At 35.6% G+C, this 20,396-nt stretch overlaps 1 protein-coding gene across 6 annotated transcripts in view; it reads left to right on the forward strand.

Annotated features, from left to right (window-relative positions):
- LOC126808916 (uncharacterized) overlaps positions 1–20,396 on the forward strand; it is a 131,647-nt gene that overhangs the window by 97,939 nt on the left and 13,312 nt on the right. For all 6 annotated transcript variants that reach the window (XR_007674818.2, XR_007674817.1, XR_007674819.1 and 3 more), the window contains one exon: positions 12,425–12,531. Coding sequence is in view for 3 of the 6 variants with exons in the window: in XM_050533986.2 (XP_050389943.1) it covers positions 12,425–12,531 (107 nt within the window). In the remaining 3 variants the exon portion in view is untranslated. The remainder of the gene's footprint in view (positions 1–12,424; positions 12,532–20,396) is intronic.

The raw sequence follows: 20,396 nt of genomic DNA on the forward strand, positions 1-20,396 counted from the left end.
AGATATTTAATTAAGAATTAATTAAGTCAACATTCTCCAATTATGAGTGAGAGTAAATCAAACCAAACTGAATATAACAACAATGTCTTCCCCAACACGAACCACGTGATAGATGATGAATTGGTAACAACGAATCAATTAACATCTAAATATTGTCACCAAAAATGGCTCAGCTCTAAATTTGTAAAACCTATATTTGTTTAAATTATTAGGAAATTCTTTAGGGTTTCTGGTGTAATTTTACTGTCATATGGAAAACCGTTTTTTGTATTTTTAAAAATCCTAAATGTATTGATATAGATTTTAAAATTTTACATAATATATGATCAACGGAAAAGCTATTTAAGATAGGTAAAGTAAGTGACGAATATTGCCCGGTTTGTAAATTAATGCACGAAGATATTCAACATGTACTAGATGTCAACATTAAACAGATTTTAAACTTCTAGTTCTAATTAAGTATATAATGAAAATAAATATAAGTAGTAATGAATTAGGCACTGTAATTTTATTTGGTCTCCAGCTGTCAAGTAAAACCCTACCAATAACGTTATGTAATATTAGTATGTGTACTGTACGATTAGCTATATATAATAAATAATATATACTGCGTACACATCTACTAGGAAAAAAATGAGAGTTCTAAAGATTTTATTTTAGGCTTTATTAAGCCTCCCGGGTTAAATGATGAGATAAGCATCGATTTTTAACTTTAAATAACAGAAACAGAAATCTGTTTTCAACGTACATACGCAATTTTAACCAAATTAAGAAACATTTGTTCTCACTATGAATGTATTGTGATGCAAATATTTGATGATCTATTTAAATTCTGTGAATGGACATGTTCTAAGAATTAAAAAAGGTAGTGAAATCCACAGGCACGTGTTACAGTGTTTGGAATTTATGACATTTCGGATGTAATAGTTTCAATAAGTAATCCGAATTGATATTAGATATGGTGAATAAATTTGCATTCAGAAATTAAATGCATGTCCTTTCATCCCCAAATCGTTTGACCCCGGACTGTTTCAACCCAACCTACTTTTTTGTTTGGGTTGTTGCTTCGCGGACGGTTTGATCCCCTGTCATTTTCTAGCATTTAATCAGTCATGTGATTGAGGTATATTTACATCGATTTAACGTATTGTTAAATACATTGTTAAACACTTAATCAATTGTTATGCATTGCAAATAAATGTATTTAATCTTGGGAGTTGGAGTTGTATTTACTAATCAATAGGTAGCCAGGTCGTTCATGTATTGTTAAATACATTGTTAAACACTTAATCAATTGTTATGCATTGCAAATAAATGTATTTAATCTTGGGAGTTGGAGTTGTATTTACTAATCAATAAGTAGCCAGGTCGTTCATGAAGTCAAGTAGTAAAATTAATTATTTTGATCCAAACTTAGAATGATTCCAAAATATGTGAATAAGTTCAAATTTATTTACCGGTAATAACTTTGAAAACGCAATATTTATCATGTGATCCATGGCGAAATTTTCATATGGTTTAAACAATATTTTTATTCATAAAATATCATATATTACAGTTTTTTAAAGATAAGATACAAAAACAAGCTAAAAGCTTATATAAATTTGATTCATGTTTATGTTATTTACTTTTGATATTTCAAGAATATGATAATGTACTTGATGACGAAATCTGGGACCAGATTTATGGCTGATTGGGACAACTACAAAGCTCATTCGGACCATTACTTAAATGACGCGAGTATTTAAAATATGTTTGCATATTTTTGATAATAAGACAACTATGACAATAAATAGAGTAATTAGTCACAATAAATAGTGTAATTAGTCACAAATAATAGTGTAATTAGTGAATGACGGCTTAAATACAAATGAGCTAAATCGCAGAGAAGACGCTTCACATTCTTGGCTGATTGGGACCAGATTTCTTGGCTGATTCGGACCATGATCGGACCAATGACGAGAGTGTTTTAAATATGTTTGCTTGACAATCAAATTGTAACCCAATATCAAATAGCCTCATATCAGTATAATTACTGCAACGAATGCGATATTTTGTAATGAATGAAGTTGACAAAATGACAGACAAATTGTTCTTTGTATAATATTTTAATTAGTAAATATCATTTTATTTCATATAACGAGACATTTGGTGGCGATTCAATTCCTTTACAAACCAATATTTTATTATTTAGTAGTGGCCGAGACAGAGACCTTCCTGATCTAGACAAGTGTTGAATAAATACACTAAATTGGTTGACAAATGTGTAAAATTTTCTTAGTTATATACACATTAAACAAAGTTAATTAAATCAAACTTTATAGTATAAAACTCCGGTAGCAATATACAAGACCCTAATCACACCATTTATTGTTAATTAATGACAAGCCTAGTAATCCAATAAACAATCAGATCCAATCACACAAATTCTCCTCTCATCCGAGCGCCCGAAGGGCGCGATGGAAGAGAAGGATTATATGAATATATATAGCCCGAGGGCTCGAGGATTTATATTGCATATTTCTCATTGATCTAAATAAATATGTATACTAACTCAACATTCAAAGTCTAAAAATAGCACAATTGCATATGCAGCACTGTGTCAACATACGCCTGACTATAAATAAGAGGTAAGGCTCGGCTCTAGTTGTCTCTTTAAAGTTTTGTTGGCAACCATATATATAGCACTGGGAGGGCTAAAGGGAGGGTATATAAATCCTCGAGCCCTCGGGCTATATATATTCATATAATCCTTCTCATCCATCCCGCCCTTCGGGCGCTCGGATGAGAGGAGATTATATTCCATTATATGCCCTTTGGGCATCTCCGATTTATATTGCATCATTGAAAGGGTTGTCAACAAAAAAGAAAACAAATAGTAGGCTGTTAAAATTTATCCATATAATTAAAAAAAATGTATTATTTCCTGTAGAACAAAAAAAACTTATCATTGTTCCATGATACTGTTTTAAGATTGTCTGAAATAGAGTATCCAGAATTAAACGATGCAGATCAGGAAGTTGAACGAATTCAATGAGGCTTATATTCAGAAGTATCAATTCCTGCCAGTACAATGGTTTCTTAAGCCAACGGCCAATGGTAGATGGCGTTACTGCTCTGAGTGTAATACATGTATGAGATACAATAAGTTCTGAAGTTAATTCAAGATAATACTGGAGAGTATATCAGTAAACTAATCCAATTTGACCTGGTATAGAGGAGAAGATTGACAAGAAATTTTCCAAACTTTCACTTCCTCACCTTATAGCATTGCCATAATCTAGAAAGCTCTTAATGTGGCACCTTTGGACTGTAGCTAGAGCCAATAAGTTCACTGTTATATAAGTGAGAAGCTTCAAAGATATACCTTCTAAGGCAAAAAAACAATTTAATATAATAGAAACACTCCAGGTTGCTACAAAAACAAGATTTTGGAGGATCAAGATTAAAAATACCTTCCAAAAAACGATAAATAATGGCATGGTTTCTGAACTTCCTGCTGCCTGAAACATTCAGAGTCTGAACAATTGCTGATCTGTAGGTGTTAGCAACACTATAGGAATACTAGACAACGACAAATCACTCAAATAATTTGCAATATTTTCTACAGTGGGATCCAAAGGATCAATTTGTTTCCGATCTGCCTAAAAATTCTATCGTCTCAAGGCCAGATTATACTGTTTGTTAATTCCTGGTCTCCAGGACCTGAGAATAGTGTCAATAGCATGTTGTGATAGTCCTCTAGTGAACTAAACGCAAGAGGTCCTTCCGTAGAAGTAAATGAATGGGGTTAGAAATTAGCATTGCTAAGAGTCTAGAATACCATACCGGTATTGGCCATCCTGGCACTATAATTGTAGCATGGTCTCTGATTATTTGGTTGAGATACCGGTACTTGGCAACTACACTGAAACTTTCAGTGAGAAGAGGAAGATGTATTGGTGAAAATTAAATCAACTCATCTTAAATACATCATATTCAAGAGCCAAACAAAATGGATCAGACTGTCAACTTTACAACTTGGTAAATAATCTGTGGTGTAAATAGATCTATGTCCGGTACAGATAAAAGATTACATACCCTCTGAAAAATGTGCTTAATCAACTTCAATTCTGTGAAGTCAGAAAAATGTCTAGATAATGCATCTGTTATGCTATGAGACATAATTGATCTATAGATATTTAGCAGATAAATATTTCTAGAAGCACACCGGTACCAAATTTGTTTGCTTATTTTAAAACAATTTTAAATTCCCCAATATTATAAATATATGATAATTATAGGATATAGTGTTATCACATTGAACAAGTATAAGCGTATTAGATAAATTGCTGCACAATGATGTCCATCCATAGAAAACTGCCAGCAGTTCAAGATAATTTATTGATATTCTGAACTATTCCAAAGCAGATAGATGTGAATATCATAAGGAGTGAGCACCCGATACATAAAGAGAAGCATCCAAAGTAAAGACACAAGAGTGGTCTAATATGGTTACCATTTTAAATGCTAATGTTATATGTAACCACCAGTTAAACTCAAACGTCATTGAGGGAAATACATTCTGTTTAACTTAAAGCTCTAGATTACTCTTTTATATAGGTAAAGGTACTAAAAGTATTGCTGTTCGTAGAAAAGGAACACAGTCCAATAAAATACTCTTTGTCTGATAGTGAGCTTGTTCGATGTTAATAAAGCTCTGGCCTTGGTTATGACTTTATCCTTCGTTGAGTAAGAGATCAGTAAATAAATGACAATGAATAGTAAATTCTAAAAAATAATTTCTTTAGAAGGAAATCCTAGCTCTCGAAAATATCTTACAGCTTTCTGTGTGTAAAACCACATTCTTTTGCAGTGTTGATAGTGGAAAAGAAAAAATAGAATTGTCTGTAAAATATGTACAATGTATACACTGCCTGCGAAGGATTGCAAAATTTGATTTGAAAACTTTAAAAAGAACTCTTGGAGCTGAGGAAACTCTGAAACAGAGACATGTAATCTCAACCGTTTGATCTCAAATAAAATGTAAATATTATTTATGATGATCTTGACGAATATGAATAGAAAAAAGGCATCTTTTAGATCCATTAATGATAGAAAATCCTCTCTATGTATTATACTGATGGAAGCAAAGCATAAAGTTTCTTATGTAAAATGTCCATAACTTATAAATATCTAAATTTTTCAGGTTTATAACAGGATGATAATCGTCAGTCTTTTTCTGTAACTAAAAAGATGTGTTTAATTATGTTCTCCTGATTTTGATTGTTTCTGTGTGTTTGAAGTATATGTTTGTGATATGCGCTTAGAAACACTTCACGTGTAATGAAGCGCTATATAAATCAAACAATAATAATAATAATAATAATAATATTAGAAATAAACTGATTGGTATGAAAACCAGGGAATACCTGGACATAAAGCCTTCTTACTTAACATTAAATTAATCAACAAACTCCATCTGCTCTGAAATATACAGAGGTGGTTAGGCAAGCCAAGTTGAAAGGGTGGTTGAAGAAAACTCAAACCAGTACCCGCTAACTGTATTAAGACTCCAGTTATCTGATGTCATGATAGACCAACTGCCTAAAAAGTATTCGAATTCTGGCTGGCTACAAAAGTATTACCTACAGGTGTTACTGTAGCTGGGTTGATGCTGCCCTGAAAACGGAGGCCTGTAAAAGGATTGCTGCTTAGTACTCGACTCAACATGATTATCAAATAATACGTATAATTGATTGACTGATCTATATAAAGTCGAATCGACTGGCCGATTGGAAGAACAGAGTGGGTGATATCAACGACTTAAATAGCGTTTAAGGGAATTCCTAAGTTTTAAAAGACAATTTCAAATGGGTATTACCCTGGATCACTTACTGAATCAGCAATAGAATTTTTTGTATCTTAATTTTTTGACAGCAATGACAATAAGGGTGAAACACCAAAGCCTATTATCTTCTGTATATCCTGAATAGCCGCATCTTGTGACTGTGCTTGACGTAGTGTCCAGTGTCCAGGGAGGTGCAACATACGGCCACATGCATTTGTAATTTTTCTTTTTAAATAGGGTCTTTAACAACCAGTTAATCTATCTCAACATGCTTCATGGTAACCATATTAACTAGTTTATAGATTAACGATCGAATCATTTACTGCATTGTCACCCTGAAAAATGGGGGAAAAAACAAAATCACTGAACCCCTGGTCAGGACTGAAATCATTATACTGTTGATTCAGGGTCAAAAATTATGAACCATTAGGTTCCATAGATTGGTCGTCAATGACCCCGTCTATAAGCCCAGTCGGAGAAGAACAGTAGAAGTTAAACCTCATTTCATTTCATTTTATTTCTCATCAATGACATTATTATTAACATTGTTGTCTGTAAACAAAATCGTTAAAAATATAATATTTAATTGATTTTAAAATCATCCCTTCTTACGTAAGTGTTATAAATTGGTAGGCTACTGTGTCATTTATTTCATTTTCATTTGACTATTGTCTATATAGTCATATATAAAGACTATTATTACTAAAACTACCGGTATAGGACTTAGATGCATAACAAGCCTATATATCCATTTGTTGGCGGTAGAAGTAAAAGCATAATTATTTCCATTTATTCATTTATTTCATTTTCATTTGAAAAGACTATTATACTATTCAAAAAAAGTAGGGGATATTTGATTTTTAAGTGTTATTAAAGTCACCTAATGAAACTGACGAAGAAACAAATGACAAAATGAAATGAAGTTCACATTCATCGATTTATTCCAAATGATCGTTAGACTAAGTAAGGCACAGACTGACCATTATAAGGGTAAAATGATACCCGGGGTCAAACAACAAAGTTACCACAGCATCACAACCAAGTCAGTAACGGGTAAATCCTCCTCTGTTTGCCAAACAAGCATTGATCCGACGTGGCATACTCCTAATGAGACGTCTAAGGTCATTTTGGTCCAGATTGTCCCATTCCTGTTGCAACGCAGCAGCAAGTTCTTGGACATTGGCAGGACGTTGTTGACGTTACCTCTGTCCAAGCATGTCCCAGACATGCTCGATGGGGGAGAGGTCGGGACTCAGTGCTGGCCAAGGTAATGTGGTGATGTTCTGTTGTTGGAGGTAACCTGTAACGATCCTGGCCCTGTGACATCTTGCGTTGTCATCCTGGAAGATGAAACGGCGGCCATGACGTCGTGCGAACGGCACAACATGGACTGCCAAGATGTTGTCCCGGTAGTACTGGCCTGTAACACGCCCTGCAACAACATGTAAAGCCGTTCTTCCAGCAACAGTGATGCCTCCCCACACCATAACAGAACCACCCCCAAATCGATCATGTCTGATGACGTTAACGTCTTGGAAGCGCTCGTTTCGACGACGCCACACCCTCCTACGTCTGTCCAAAAAATCAACAGTGAACCTTGACTCATCTGAAAACATCACATTGCTCCAGCGTTGATTATCCCAGTGCTGACGATCCCTACACCAACGACGTCTTGCCTGAATGTGATGATCTCTCAAACAAGGGATCACTCACTCTCACACCAGTGTCTGTTTGAAGACGAGCGCTGATCTGATTTGCTGTGATGACACGATTTCTCAAGGCCAAGGTACGGATAAATCGATCCTGGGCTTGAGTTGTCGCCCTTGGTCGACCTGAGCGTGGTCTGTCCTGTACAGATTGTGTATCACGGTATCTGGACCATAGCCTGCTTATCACAGACTGAGAAACATTCATCGTCCGCGCCACATCCGCCTGTGTTGTGCCGATCTGTAGCATGCCAAGGGCACGTAACCTTTCATTTTGGGTAAGCCGACGCATATCAAAATTTGTTTTCTGGTCACTAAAACAATTAAACTGATGTTTCCACCCTGGAATTCAATGCCACAATGACTGTAACATTCAAAGTCAGAGTCATGCAAATCTTGGGTTGGACCCCCATGATGATCACAAGCATCACCTGCATTCCATGCGGTAGCTATTGGTGCGTTTGGGCGTCACATGTAACTGGAAATGTTTCTTCTGTTAGGTTCTATAGTGACTTTTTTCGTAGTCATTTGCATATTTTAGTATTATGCCCCCAAAATCAAATATCCCCTACTTTTTTTGAATAGTATATATTCAAAAAGAATGCGTCTTTTACAAATTTCAATATAATCACAAATGGGTGATTATTGTCATGCTAAGATAGGTATTAATGGTTTGTATTTGAAAATCAAATTATACAAGCGAAACAACGTCCTTCTCAGATATTGCTTCTGCGAATATCATTTGATAATTTAGATGAACAGCATTAAACACCGTTTTGCTATGTTATCATTTTTTAATGACGGGGTGGGGAGTATACTTAATTAGGGGATTGGATTGAGGGCTTATAGATACCATCTTATGTAGACTTAATGTGTGGTGCATTTATGGTCTTATAAAGCTCTATTCTTTCATAAAGCAATTAAATGCCAAGGGTATGCGACCGAGTTCTTCATTTATTTCCATTTATTAAGGGTGTAGTTATGGAAATATTGCGTATAACTGAAGCCGGTTTATTTCTGAATACCCAAAAAGGATTTATTCTGGCTTACTTAATGTTATATTAAAATAATGTCTCCAGATTTACTTCGTTCAGAAAATGAATTAGTGATTTATTGCAGAGGGTGTATTGCGTTAATTTTAATTTACATAGTAACGCGTCTGTATATCTTATTTCATGAATATATTGATATTAGAAATTTTAGAGGATTGCTTCGTTACTTAGGCTGACCTTAAAAATATCTTTGTTTCGCCTAACGCGACCGACTAACTAAAACCACCCCCGACTTAAATTATTTTATTGCACTTTTCCACGATCTTTTTATTTTATTTTGTGTGTCAACCTGAAATATATCACAAGAGTTATTTCCCTTTACTATGGCTATGGTTTGATTCATTATTGAAACTGGTTGATCAAGACGAAAGCGTCATAGGTGTCGCTTCTCAACAAAATGGTTGCAGACGAATACACGTCCATTCCCACGAAATGATTCTGCTTCTATGTCTGTGGTGCGTAGTTTTAAACATGACGACGATATTTTCAATATCCGTTTTCGAGAAAAATGAAGGCACAACCCGCAGTATCGTTAAAAACGTGTTGAAGGAGTTTCACACTTCAAGTTCGTGGCAAATCGTGTGCGAGTTGGGCATCACGAAAAATTCCTTTCGATATTCATGCATATCCGAACGTAACTTCCTGAATGCACAGGAAGCCTGTTCATGGCCCTGAACCTGTGCAATTAACGATATGATTGGTTACTTTAAACCAAATGATGCAATTAGAATAATTCCACTCACGTGTAATTCTGGTGGTAAATTGTGACACATGTTTTGGTTTAAAAGCTCTTTTTATGTAATGTCAATTACAGACTAAGTTGATTTAGTGCACACTATATATGTGAATATGTTTGAAATTACTAATCTTGCCAAAGATATTAATTAATGAAATATAAAGCCATCGTATTTCAAGAGCAAAAATTCTAGCAATATTTTTACATTCTGTGAATATTCCTTAGATGTAACCAATTGGTCACTGATAATGACGTCATTCTGGCAAAAATTATATTTTTGCAAATATATACATCAACAGATTTTTTAATATTCCCCACTGTTCATTACATTATCGATATTCATAGAATTGCATTGCAGCAGATTGAATGGTAATCTGATTAAAACACAGATTCTATTTTGTTTCGTTTTTTATACGCCCACATTTTCATGTGGCGACGGCATAATACGTCCACATGAAAATGTGGGCGTATAAAAATTGTTACCTCTATAGGGTCCACAATCTTGATATACCATATTTTTACGCTATTTGAGAACGAACGGCGTCCATTTTGTCTGTCAATTTTGGGCCGATTACCATGAAATTCGAACTCATTCATCCTTAGGGTGTAACGGTGATATGATAATATGTTTTTTTAAATCGGATAAAAATTATTACCTCTATAGGGTCCACAAGCTAAAAACACGATTTTTTGTACAATCAGGGGCCATAATATACCTTGATATACCATATTTTTACGCTATTTGAGAATGAACGGCGGCCATTTTGTCTGTCAATTTTGGGCCGATTTTCATGAAATTTGAAGTCATTCATCCTTAGGGTGTAACGGTGATATAATAATACGGTTTTTTAAATCGGATAAAAATTATGACCTCTATAGGGTCCACAAGCTAAAAACGCGACTTTTCGTACAATCAGGGGCCATAATTCAGGAAGTTACGGTCTGATATGCGCGAATATCGAAAGTAACCGAGATCTTTAGGTTATAAACTTACATTTCAAGTTTCAACAAAATCGGATAACCAGCGGCTGCCAGGCAGGATACGCCCACATTTTTGAGAGATGGATAGAGAACAAGATAACAAGAAAGTGATTTTTCCTGCAATCAAGGGCCATAATTCAGGAAATTACAATTCGATATGCGCAAATATCGAAAGGAACTGAGATCTTTGGGTTATAAACTTACATTTCAAGTTTCAACAAAATCGGATAAAAAACGTGGGCGTATAAAAATTGTTACCTCTATAGGGTCCACAACCTTGATATACCATATTTTTACGCTATTTGAGAACGAACGGCGGCCATTTTGTCTGTCAATTTTGGGCCGATTACCATGAAATTCAAACTCATTCATTCTTAGGGTGTAACGGTGATATAATAATACGGTTTTTTAAATCGGATAAAAATTATTACCTCTATAGGGTCCACAAGCTAAAAACACGATATTTTGTACAATCAGGGGCCATAATTCAGGAAGTTACGGTCCAATATGCGCGTTTTTACCTTGTATACCCTATAGAAGTCATAATTTTTATCCGATTTAAAAAACCGTTCTATTATATCACCGTTACACCCTAAGGTTGACCGAGTATGAGTTTCGTGAAAATCGGCCCAAAAATGGACGGCGGTCGTTCTCAAATAACGTAAAATTATGGTATATAAAGGTTGTGGACCCTACAGAGGTCTCATTTTTTATCCGATTTTGTTCAAACTTGAAATGTAAGTTTATAACACAAAGATCTCGGTTCCTTTCAATATTCGCGCATATCGGACAGTAACTTCCTGAATTATGGCCCCTGATTGTGTTAATATATCACCGCTACTCCCTAAGGACGGCTGAGTTCGAATTTCGTAAAAATCGGCCCAAAACTGACAGACAAAATGGCCGCCCTTCATTCTCAAATGGCGTAAAATTAAGGTATATCAAGGTTGTGGACCCTATAGAGGTCACAATTTTTATCCGATTTTGTTGAAACTTGAAATGTAAGTTTATAACCCAAAGATCTCGGTTCCTTTCGATAATCGCGCAGATCGGACTGTAACTTCCTGAATTATGGCCCCTGATTGTACGCAAAAACACATTTTTGGGCTTGTGGACCCTATATAGAGGTCATAATTTTTATCCGATTTAAAAAAACGTGTTAATATATCACCGCTACTCCCTAAGGACGGCTGAGTTCGAATTTCGAATTTTTACCACTAGGTTTACTTTATCCCTATGTTCACATCATCTATATGTTAAGGGGGGTTGGATGGCTGAATGGTTAGCGTGCGCGCGCTGTATCATAAAGTCTGTCATTGAGTCGACTGGTGTGGTTTCGAATCCCCGGTTGTACGTTAGTAGGGTCGCCTGTCCAACCTTGTGGGTTTTCTCCGGGTCCTCCGGTTTCCTCCCACTGCTAAAGACCCCTACGCGCAAGCGAATTATTGAAATAAAATTAAACCATATGTTAGTCCCGAAATGACCTAGTTTGTGTCGAGTGGACGTTAAACCCCATTTCTCTCTCTCTCTCTCTATATGTTAACTGTATCCCTATGTTCACTGTTTCTCTATGTTCATTGTATCTCTATGTTTACTGTATCGCTATGTTCACTGTATCCTAATGTTCACTGTTTCTCTATGTTCACTGTTTCTCTATGTTCATTGTATCTCTATGTTGTCATGGCTTCGTTTATGAGGATCTTTCCTTGCTGGTACTGTAATCTTCTGCTCTCCCATTTTGTAATATATTACTGCATGAAATTGAGGAAACCCTACGTCCATTTTCTCCCTATTTACAAGGAGCCGCGATGACTCAGTGACCTACAGGTCCCGGGTTCGATCTGGATGTTAGTCGAGAAAGTTCATCAGTATATTCCAGCATTTTTCCCCCTAGTCAGGGCTGAAGGACTAGGTGCCTGGCAAGAGACAACGTATAGTCGTTTGGGTGACAGTAGTTCCAATACTTATTAAGAGTAGGCCGTAGTGCCGCTGTCCGGACAAAGTTTCCCTCATAACAAGCACACTGTATGGCATATGCCCGTCCTCATTATCCCGGTCGGGCCAAAACAGTAGGATGTTAAACCCCATTTTAGTTGATTTCTCTATTTATATATTATAGAAGAAGGAGGTGGGTCAATGGGAATAATAATAGGAGCCGTAGTAGGCGTTGTTGCCGTAGCAGGTGCTGGAGTTGGTGGATTCTTCTTACTCAAGATGTTGAAAAAGGTAACTAACAGTCTAAACAAAAACCCAAGCAGCCAAATTTCTTAGATTTATGTGAAAATAGAGGATTGAATTTTGCTGATCTTTTCAAAAGAGCCGAACCCTAACGAAACCCATCGACCACTCACCGAAGATTGAATTTTTTTTTAATCAACCATGTAAGAAAGTAAATTTAATATTGCATCAAAGTTAAAGATGCATTGTGCTAGAGCTAAATCTCCTATTGCAGACCTTTTTTATTACTTCAGATGTTATATTAACTATTATTTATACATCGATTCACATGACAAGCCTATAATCACCTCTGTAGACGATCGAATGGCCGAGATTTAAAAATTTAAATATAAAAATGGATTAGTCTCGATTGTGAAATACCGTTGCTATGATAGTAAACAATCTACTCTACATGACTTCGCTTTTTTTTTATTATTTAGCATTAGAAATGTTGTAAAGATAAATAACCAGTTCACCAATAAAATGACGATATTTCGCCATGTGATATTTTCTCATATAATTATTGGTCGAAAATATTGACTTGAAAATATCGTACATATCTGGAAAAAATTTGTCTGCTATCGCCTGTTTTCAATGAAAAATTAGTGTTACAGTACGGGCATCGCGATGGTTTGACGGAACACAGTATTTCGGTGTTTTCTATCGTGGAATTCCCTGTTTATATACCGTGGGAATATCGAGTAACACAATAGCATTGCCTCAGTGTTGAAAATACGGTATAGACTTATAAGGGTTTTAATTATATTATGGCTAAACAAGTGGTTCTGATCGTTTATTTTACTTATAAGAAGTTTGTAAAATGAATTTAACTAAAACTGCTTAAGCATTTCCCTAAATTTACATCGCTTACAATCGAACGATCTTCATTGCAGAACTTTTAACTTATAATGTAGTCACGTTCATGCAGTTTGGTTTTAATAACATAATTGCCCCGTGATAATCGCACGTAGGGCATTTTTCCGAGACGTATTGTCTTTCTATTGTTGGATTACCCCACGCCTCCAGGCTCCAACAACTCAACGTTACGAGAAAGCAGGTAGTGTCCACCTTACAACGGGTTGAATTGATTTATGGTTTATTTTATAATCTATAAGACAGTTTAGATCATAATGCGTTACAATTCGCATTTTCGGATTCCGAGTTGATTCCTATACAGAATTCCGGGTGAAACGAAAGACGTTTGGACCACTGCTGCCGAACCGATTTTTATAAAACTGAAAGTTAATGTTCTTACTACGATTTTTTTTTCTTTGCGTGTTCTCTGTTTTGGATGTGCATTATTTTTATATTTGTCTGTGATAATTATTGCAAATATAGTAGGATTATTATTAAGCTTATTTAACTTCTACTGTGCGAGTAAGGTAAGCACTTTCTGCGTATTGCAGAAATTTTTAATAACAGTCTAGTTCATATGTAAGCGTTCAAAAACATGAGCCGAAAATGTAACGTTTCCTTATATTTGGAGTTGTTTAGATCCAATGAGTAGGGTTGCCTGTCCAACCTCGTGGGATTTCTCCGGGTCTTCCGGTTTCCACCCACTACTGTAGTACTAACTAATGAAATTGAACTATGTGTTAGTCCCGAAATGACCTAGTTTGTGTCACAGACGTTAAACTGTACGAAAAATCACGTTTTTATCCGGTTTTGATAAAATATATGATTATATCCCAAAGATCTCGGTTCCTTTTCGATAATGACACTTATCGGACCATAACTTTTTAGATTATTACCCATGAGTGTACGAAATATCACTTTTCATATTTGTTTGTAGACAGTTTAGATTTCACATTTTTTATCCGATTTTGACGAAACTTGAAATATTTGTTTTCATGCCAATGATCTCGTTTCCTCTCGATATACTGGCATGTATTGGACCGTAACTTTGTGGATTATGGCCCCTGATTGTGCCAAAAATCACGTTTTTAGATTGTGGGCCCTCTAGTGCTCACAATTTGTATATGTTGTTTTAATATGAAAAAGAAGTTTAATAAAAGCCTATTTCACTGCAAAATTAATAATAATAATAATCAATTTGTATAGCGCTGAGTGCGCCAGCTAACAGCTGCTTCGCGGCGCTCTTCATAATTAAAATAAATACAATGTAAAACAAATAGTTCTAAAACATTAAAAAGTCAACATGTTCATAGTTTAAAAGCTATTTAAAAAGTTCGGTTTTTAAGATTTTTAAGAGTCTAGTTTGAAACAATGTTGTTTTTGTTCAGATTGATATGTTTTTTTTTCTGTTTCCACCGTGCTTATTTCGCACAAAAATTCTCATTGCATAATTTTGAGTGACTTAAAGATTAAAGCTATTTTGAAAAGTCGAATAAATATGCCGGGTAAAATGATTCCGAATTTTGTTTTCTGGGACTTTATAGCTCTGATTGAGAGAAACGAGCATTTTTTTTTATACGCCCACATTTTCATGTGGACGTATATTGTCGTCGCCCCTGTCCGTCCGTATGTCTGAATGTCCGTCCGTCCACAATTGTTTGTGGACTCTCTACGACTACAGGTCACAATTCTTATCCGATTTTGACGAAACTTGAAATATAGGTTTATCCCCAAAAGATCTCTGCTGCTTTCGATATATTCATGTATTGGATCGAAACTTCATGGATTATGGCCCCTGATTGTACGAAAAATCATGTTTTTATCTTGTGGACCCTATTGAGGTCACAATTTTGAACAGATTTTGATGAAACTTGACATGCATGTTTATAACTCAAAGATCTTGGTTCCTTTCGATATTTGCGCCCATCGGAACGTAACTTCCTCAATTGTGGCCCCTAATTGTCCGAAAAATCGCGTTCTTAGCTTGTGGACTCTATAGAGGTCATAATTTTTATCCGATTAAAAAAAACTGTATTATTATATCACCGTTACACCCTAAGGACGGCAGAGCTCGAATTTCGTGAAAATCGGCCCAAAACTGACAGACAAAATGGCCGCCCTTCGTTCTCAGATAGCCTAAAAATATGGTATATCAAGGTTGTGGACCCTATAGAGGTCACAATTTTTATTTGTAAGTTCCTTTCGATATTTGCTCTTATCGAATTGTAATTTCCTGAATTATGGCCCTTGATTGTAGGAAAAATCACTTTTTTTTAGCTTGTTCTCTACCCATCTCTCGAAAATGTGGGCGTATCCTGCCTGGCAGCCGCTGGTTACCTTTTCGGAATACTTTTAGGGGTTAAAATTTAGCTGCTGTTGTAAATAAGCAGAGCAAGACTGAAACCAATTTTCGAATTTCGTTTTCCTGCAATTTAGATCTTAAGGCTGAAACACAACTATTTTCAAAGGCATTTATAAGTCATATATATAAACAAACAAAAATCCATAGATCATTTCAAATTTTTGACATGTCCAGGAAATAAGCAATTTTGTGGGAATAACTTTTCAACTTTTTATGCCCATAAAGGAATAAATAGTTGTTTGATTTTAATAAAAAAAATTGCAGCATTCTTGTAGCACCATGGGTCTTTTGTCTGACGTGGAGAGCGTACATTGTCAAACCGGTCGCCACATCCTACATACGACCCATGCATCTTTTCTTACTACATATTTCTGTAGCCTTGTGATCGTCTAAAATTTGTCTCTAGCTGTCTTTACTTCTGCTTCACATTGTGTATTTACTTCTTCCAGTTTCTTAAGACATTTGTCTTATCAGGAATAATAATGCATAGTTCGCTTCTACATTTTATATAGCATATAACTGAATACAGGTATACAAGCATAGCACAAATTACAATACTATATAGCTAAAACCACTTCTCCACCCTATCTAGCCTCTCGGCTGTCTAGGAACTCAGATGTACCCTCGATCTCTGGAATCTAATGCAAGTCTGGCTTGAAAGGTTCAAATAGATATCTTATATAGCACCCAGGTTTATCATGCACAGGAAGCCTGTTCATGGCCCTGAACCTGTGCAATTAACGATATGATTGGTTACTTTAAACCAAATGATGCAATTAGAATAATTCCACTCACGTGTAATTCTGGTGGTAAATTGTGACACATGTTTTGGTTTAAAAGCTCTTTTTATGTAATGTCAATTACAGACTAAGTTGATTTAGTGCACACTATATATGTGAATATGTTTGAAATTACTAATCTTGCCAAAGATATTAATTAATGAAATATAAAGCCATCGTATTTCAAGAGCAAAAATTCTAGCAATATTTTTACATTCTGTGAATATTCCTTAGATGTAACCAATTGGTCACTGATAATGACGTCATTCTGGCAAAAATTATATTTTTGCAAATATATACATCAACAGATTTTTTAATATTCCCCACTGTTCATTACATTATCGATATTCATAGAATTGCATTGCAGCAGATTGAATGGTAATCTGATTAAAACACAGATTCTATTTTGTTTCGTTTTTTTATACGCCCACATTTTCATGTGGCGACGGCATAATACGTCCACATGAAAATGTGGGCGTATAAAAATTGTTACCTCTATAGGGTCCACAATCTTGATATACCATATTTTTACGCTATTTGAGAACGAACGGCGGCCATTTTGTCTGTCAATTTTGGGCCGATTACCATGAAATTCGAACTCATTCATCCTTAGGGTGAAACGGTGATATAATAATATGGTTTTTTAAATCGGATAAAAATTATTACCTCTATAGGGTCCACAAGCTAAAAACACGATTTTTTGTACAATCAGGGGCCATAATATACCTTGATATACCATATTTTTACGCTATTTGAGAATGAACGGCGGCCATTTTGTCTGTCAATTTTGGGCCGATTTTCATGAAATTCAAACTCAGTCGTCCTTAGTGTGTAACGGTGATATAATAATACGTTTATTTAAATCGGATAAAAATTATGACCTCTATAGGGTCCACAAGCTAAAAATGCGATTTTTCGTACAATCAGGGGCCATAATTCAGGAAATTACGGTCCGATATTACGAATATCGAAAGGAACCGAGATCTTTGGGTTATAATCTTACATTTCAAGTTTCAACAAAATCGGATAAAAATTGTGACCCCTATAGGGTCCACAACCTTGATATACCATATTCTTACGCTATTTGGGAACGAACGGCGGCCATTTTGTCTGTCAATTTTGGGCCGAATTTCACAAAATTCGAACTCGGTCATCCTTAGGGTGTAACGGTGATATAATAAAACGTTTTTTTAAATCGGATAAAAATTATGACTTCTATAGGGTCCACAAGCTACAAACGTGATTTTTCGTACAATCAGGGGTCATAATTCAGGAAGTTACTGTCCGATATGCGCAAATATCGAAAGGAACTGAGATCTTTGGGTTATAAACTTACATTTCAAGTTTCAACAAAATCGGATAAAAAACGTGGGCGTATAAAAATTGTTACCTCTATAGGGTCCACAACCTTGATATACCATATTTTTACGCTATTTGAGAACGAACGGCGGCCATTTTGTCTGTCAATTTTGGGCCGATTACCATGAAATTCAAACTCATTCATTCTTAGGGTGGAACGGTGATATAATAATACGATTTTTTAAATCGGATAAAAATTATTACCTCTATAGGGTCCACAAGCTAAAAACACGATATTTTGTACAATCAGGGGCCATAATTCAGGAAGTTACGGTCCAATATGCGCGTTTTTACCTTGTATACCCTATAGAAGTCATAATTTTTATCCGATTTAAAAAACCGTTCTATTATATCACCGTTACACCCTAAGGATGACCGAGTATGAATTTCGTGAAAATCGGCCCAAAATTGACAGACAAAATGGCCGCCGTTCGTTCCCAAATAGCGTAAGAATATGGTATATCAAGGTTGTGGACCCTATAGGAGTCACAATTTTTATCCGATTTTGTTGAAACTTGAAATGTAAGTTTATAACCCAAAGATCTTGGTACCTTTCGATATTCGTGCATATTAGACTGTAACTTCATGAATTATGGCCCCTGATTGTACGAAAAATCACGTTTGTAGCTTGTGGACCCTATAGAAGTCATAATTTTTACCCAATTTAAAAAAACGTATTATTATATTACCGTTACACCCTAGGGTCGACTAAATTTGAATTTCGTGAAAATCGGCCCAAAATTGACAGACAAAATGGCCGCCGTTCGTTCTCAAATAGCGTAAGAAAATGGTATATCAAGGTTCAGGACCCTATAGAGGTCACAATTTTTATCCGATTTTGTTGAAACTTGAAATGTAAGTCTATAACCCAAAGATCTTGGTTCCTTTCGATATTCGTGCATATCGGACTGTAACTTCCTGACTTATGACCCCTGATTGTACGAAAAATCACGTTTTTAGCTTGTGGACCCTATAGAAGTCATAATTTTTACCCAATTTAAAAAAACGTATTATTATATTACCGTTACACCCTAAGGATGACTGGGTTCGAATTTCGTGAAAATCGGCCCAAAATTGACAGACAAAATGGCCGCCATTCGTTCCCAAATAGCGTAAGAATATGGTATATCAAGGTTGTGGACCCTATAGGGGTCACAATTTTTATCCGATTTTGTTGAAACTTGAAATGTAAGTTTATAACCCAAAGATCTTGGTACCTTTCGATATTCGTGCATATCGGACCGTAACTTCCTGAATTATGACCCCTGATTGTACAAAAAATCCCGTTTTTAGCTTGTGGACCCTATAGAAGTCATAACTTTTACCCGATTTAAAAAAGCGTATTATTATATCACCGTTACACCCTAGGGACGACTGAATTCGAATTTCGTGAAAATCGGCCCAAAATTTACAGACAAAATGGCCGCCGTTCGTTCTCAAATAGCGTAAGAAAATGGTATATCAAGGTTGTGGACCCTATAGAGGTCACAATTTTTATCCGATTTTGTTGAAACTTGAAATGTAAGTCTATAACCCAAAGAACTTGGTTCCTTTCGATATTCGCGCATATCGGACCTTAATTTCCTGAATTATGGCCCCTGATTGTACGACAAATCGCGTTTTTAGCTTGTGGACCCTATAGAGGTCATAATTTTTATCCGATTTCAAAAAACCGTATTATTATATCACCGTTACACCCTAGGGACGACTGAATTTGAATTTCATGAAAATCGGCCCAAAATTGACAGACAAAATAGCGTAAAAATATGGTATATCAAGATTGTGGACCCTATAGAGGTCACAATTTTTATCCGATTTTGTTGAAACTTGAAATATAAGTTTATAACCCAAAGATCTCAGTTCCTTTCTATATTTTCCCATTTCGGACCGTAACTTCCTGAATTATGGCCCCTGATTGTACGAAAAATCATGTTTTTAGCTTGTGGACCCATTAGAGGTCATAATTGTTATCCGATTTAAAAAACCGTATTATTATATTACCGTTCCACCCTAAGGACAGTTGAGTATGAATTTTGTGAAAATCGCCCCAAAATTGACAGACAAAATGGCTGCCGTTCGTTCTCAAATAGCGTAAAAATATGGTATATCAAGGTTGTGGACCCTATAGAGGTCACAATTTTTATCCGATTTTGTTGAAACTTGAAATGTAAGTTTATAACACAAAGATCTCAGTTCCTTTCGATATATGCGCATATCGAATTGTAATTTCCTGAATTATGGCCCTTGATTGCAGGAAAAATCACTTTCTTGTTATCTTGTTCTCTATCCATCTCTCAAAAATGTGGGCGTATCCTGCCTGGCAGCCGCTGGTTATCCGATTTTGTTGAAACTTGAAATGTAAGTTTATAACCTAAAGATCTCGGTTACTTTCGATATTCGCGCATATCAGACCGTAACTTCCTGAATTATGGCCCCTGATTGTACGAAAAGTCGCGTTTTTAGCTTGTGGACCCTATAGAGGTCATAATTTTTATCCGATTTAAAAAAACGTATTATTA

This window comes from Patella vulgata, chromosome 1 (assembly GCF_932274485.2).
Source record: "Patella vulgata chromosome 1, xgPatVulg1.2, whole genome shotgun sequence".
Classification (NCBI taxonomy): Eukaryota; Metazoa; Mollusca; class Gastropoda; family Patellidae; genus Patella; species Patella vulgata.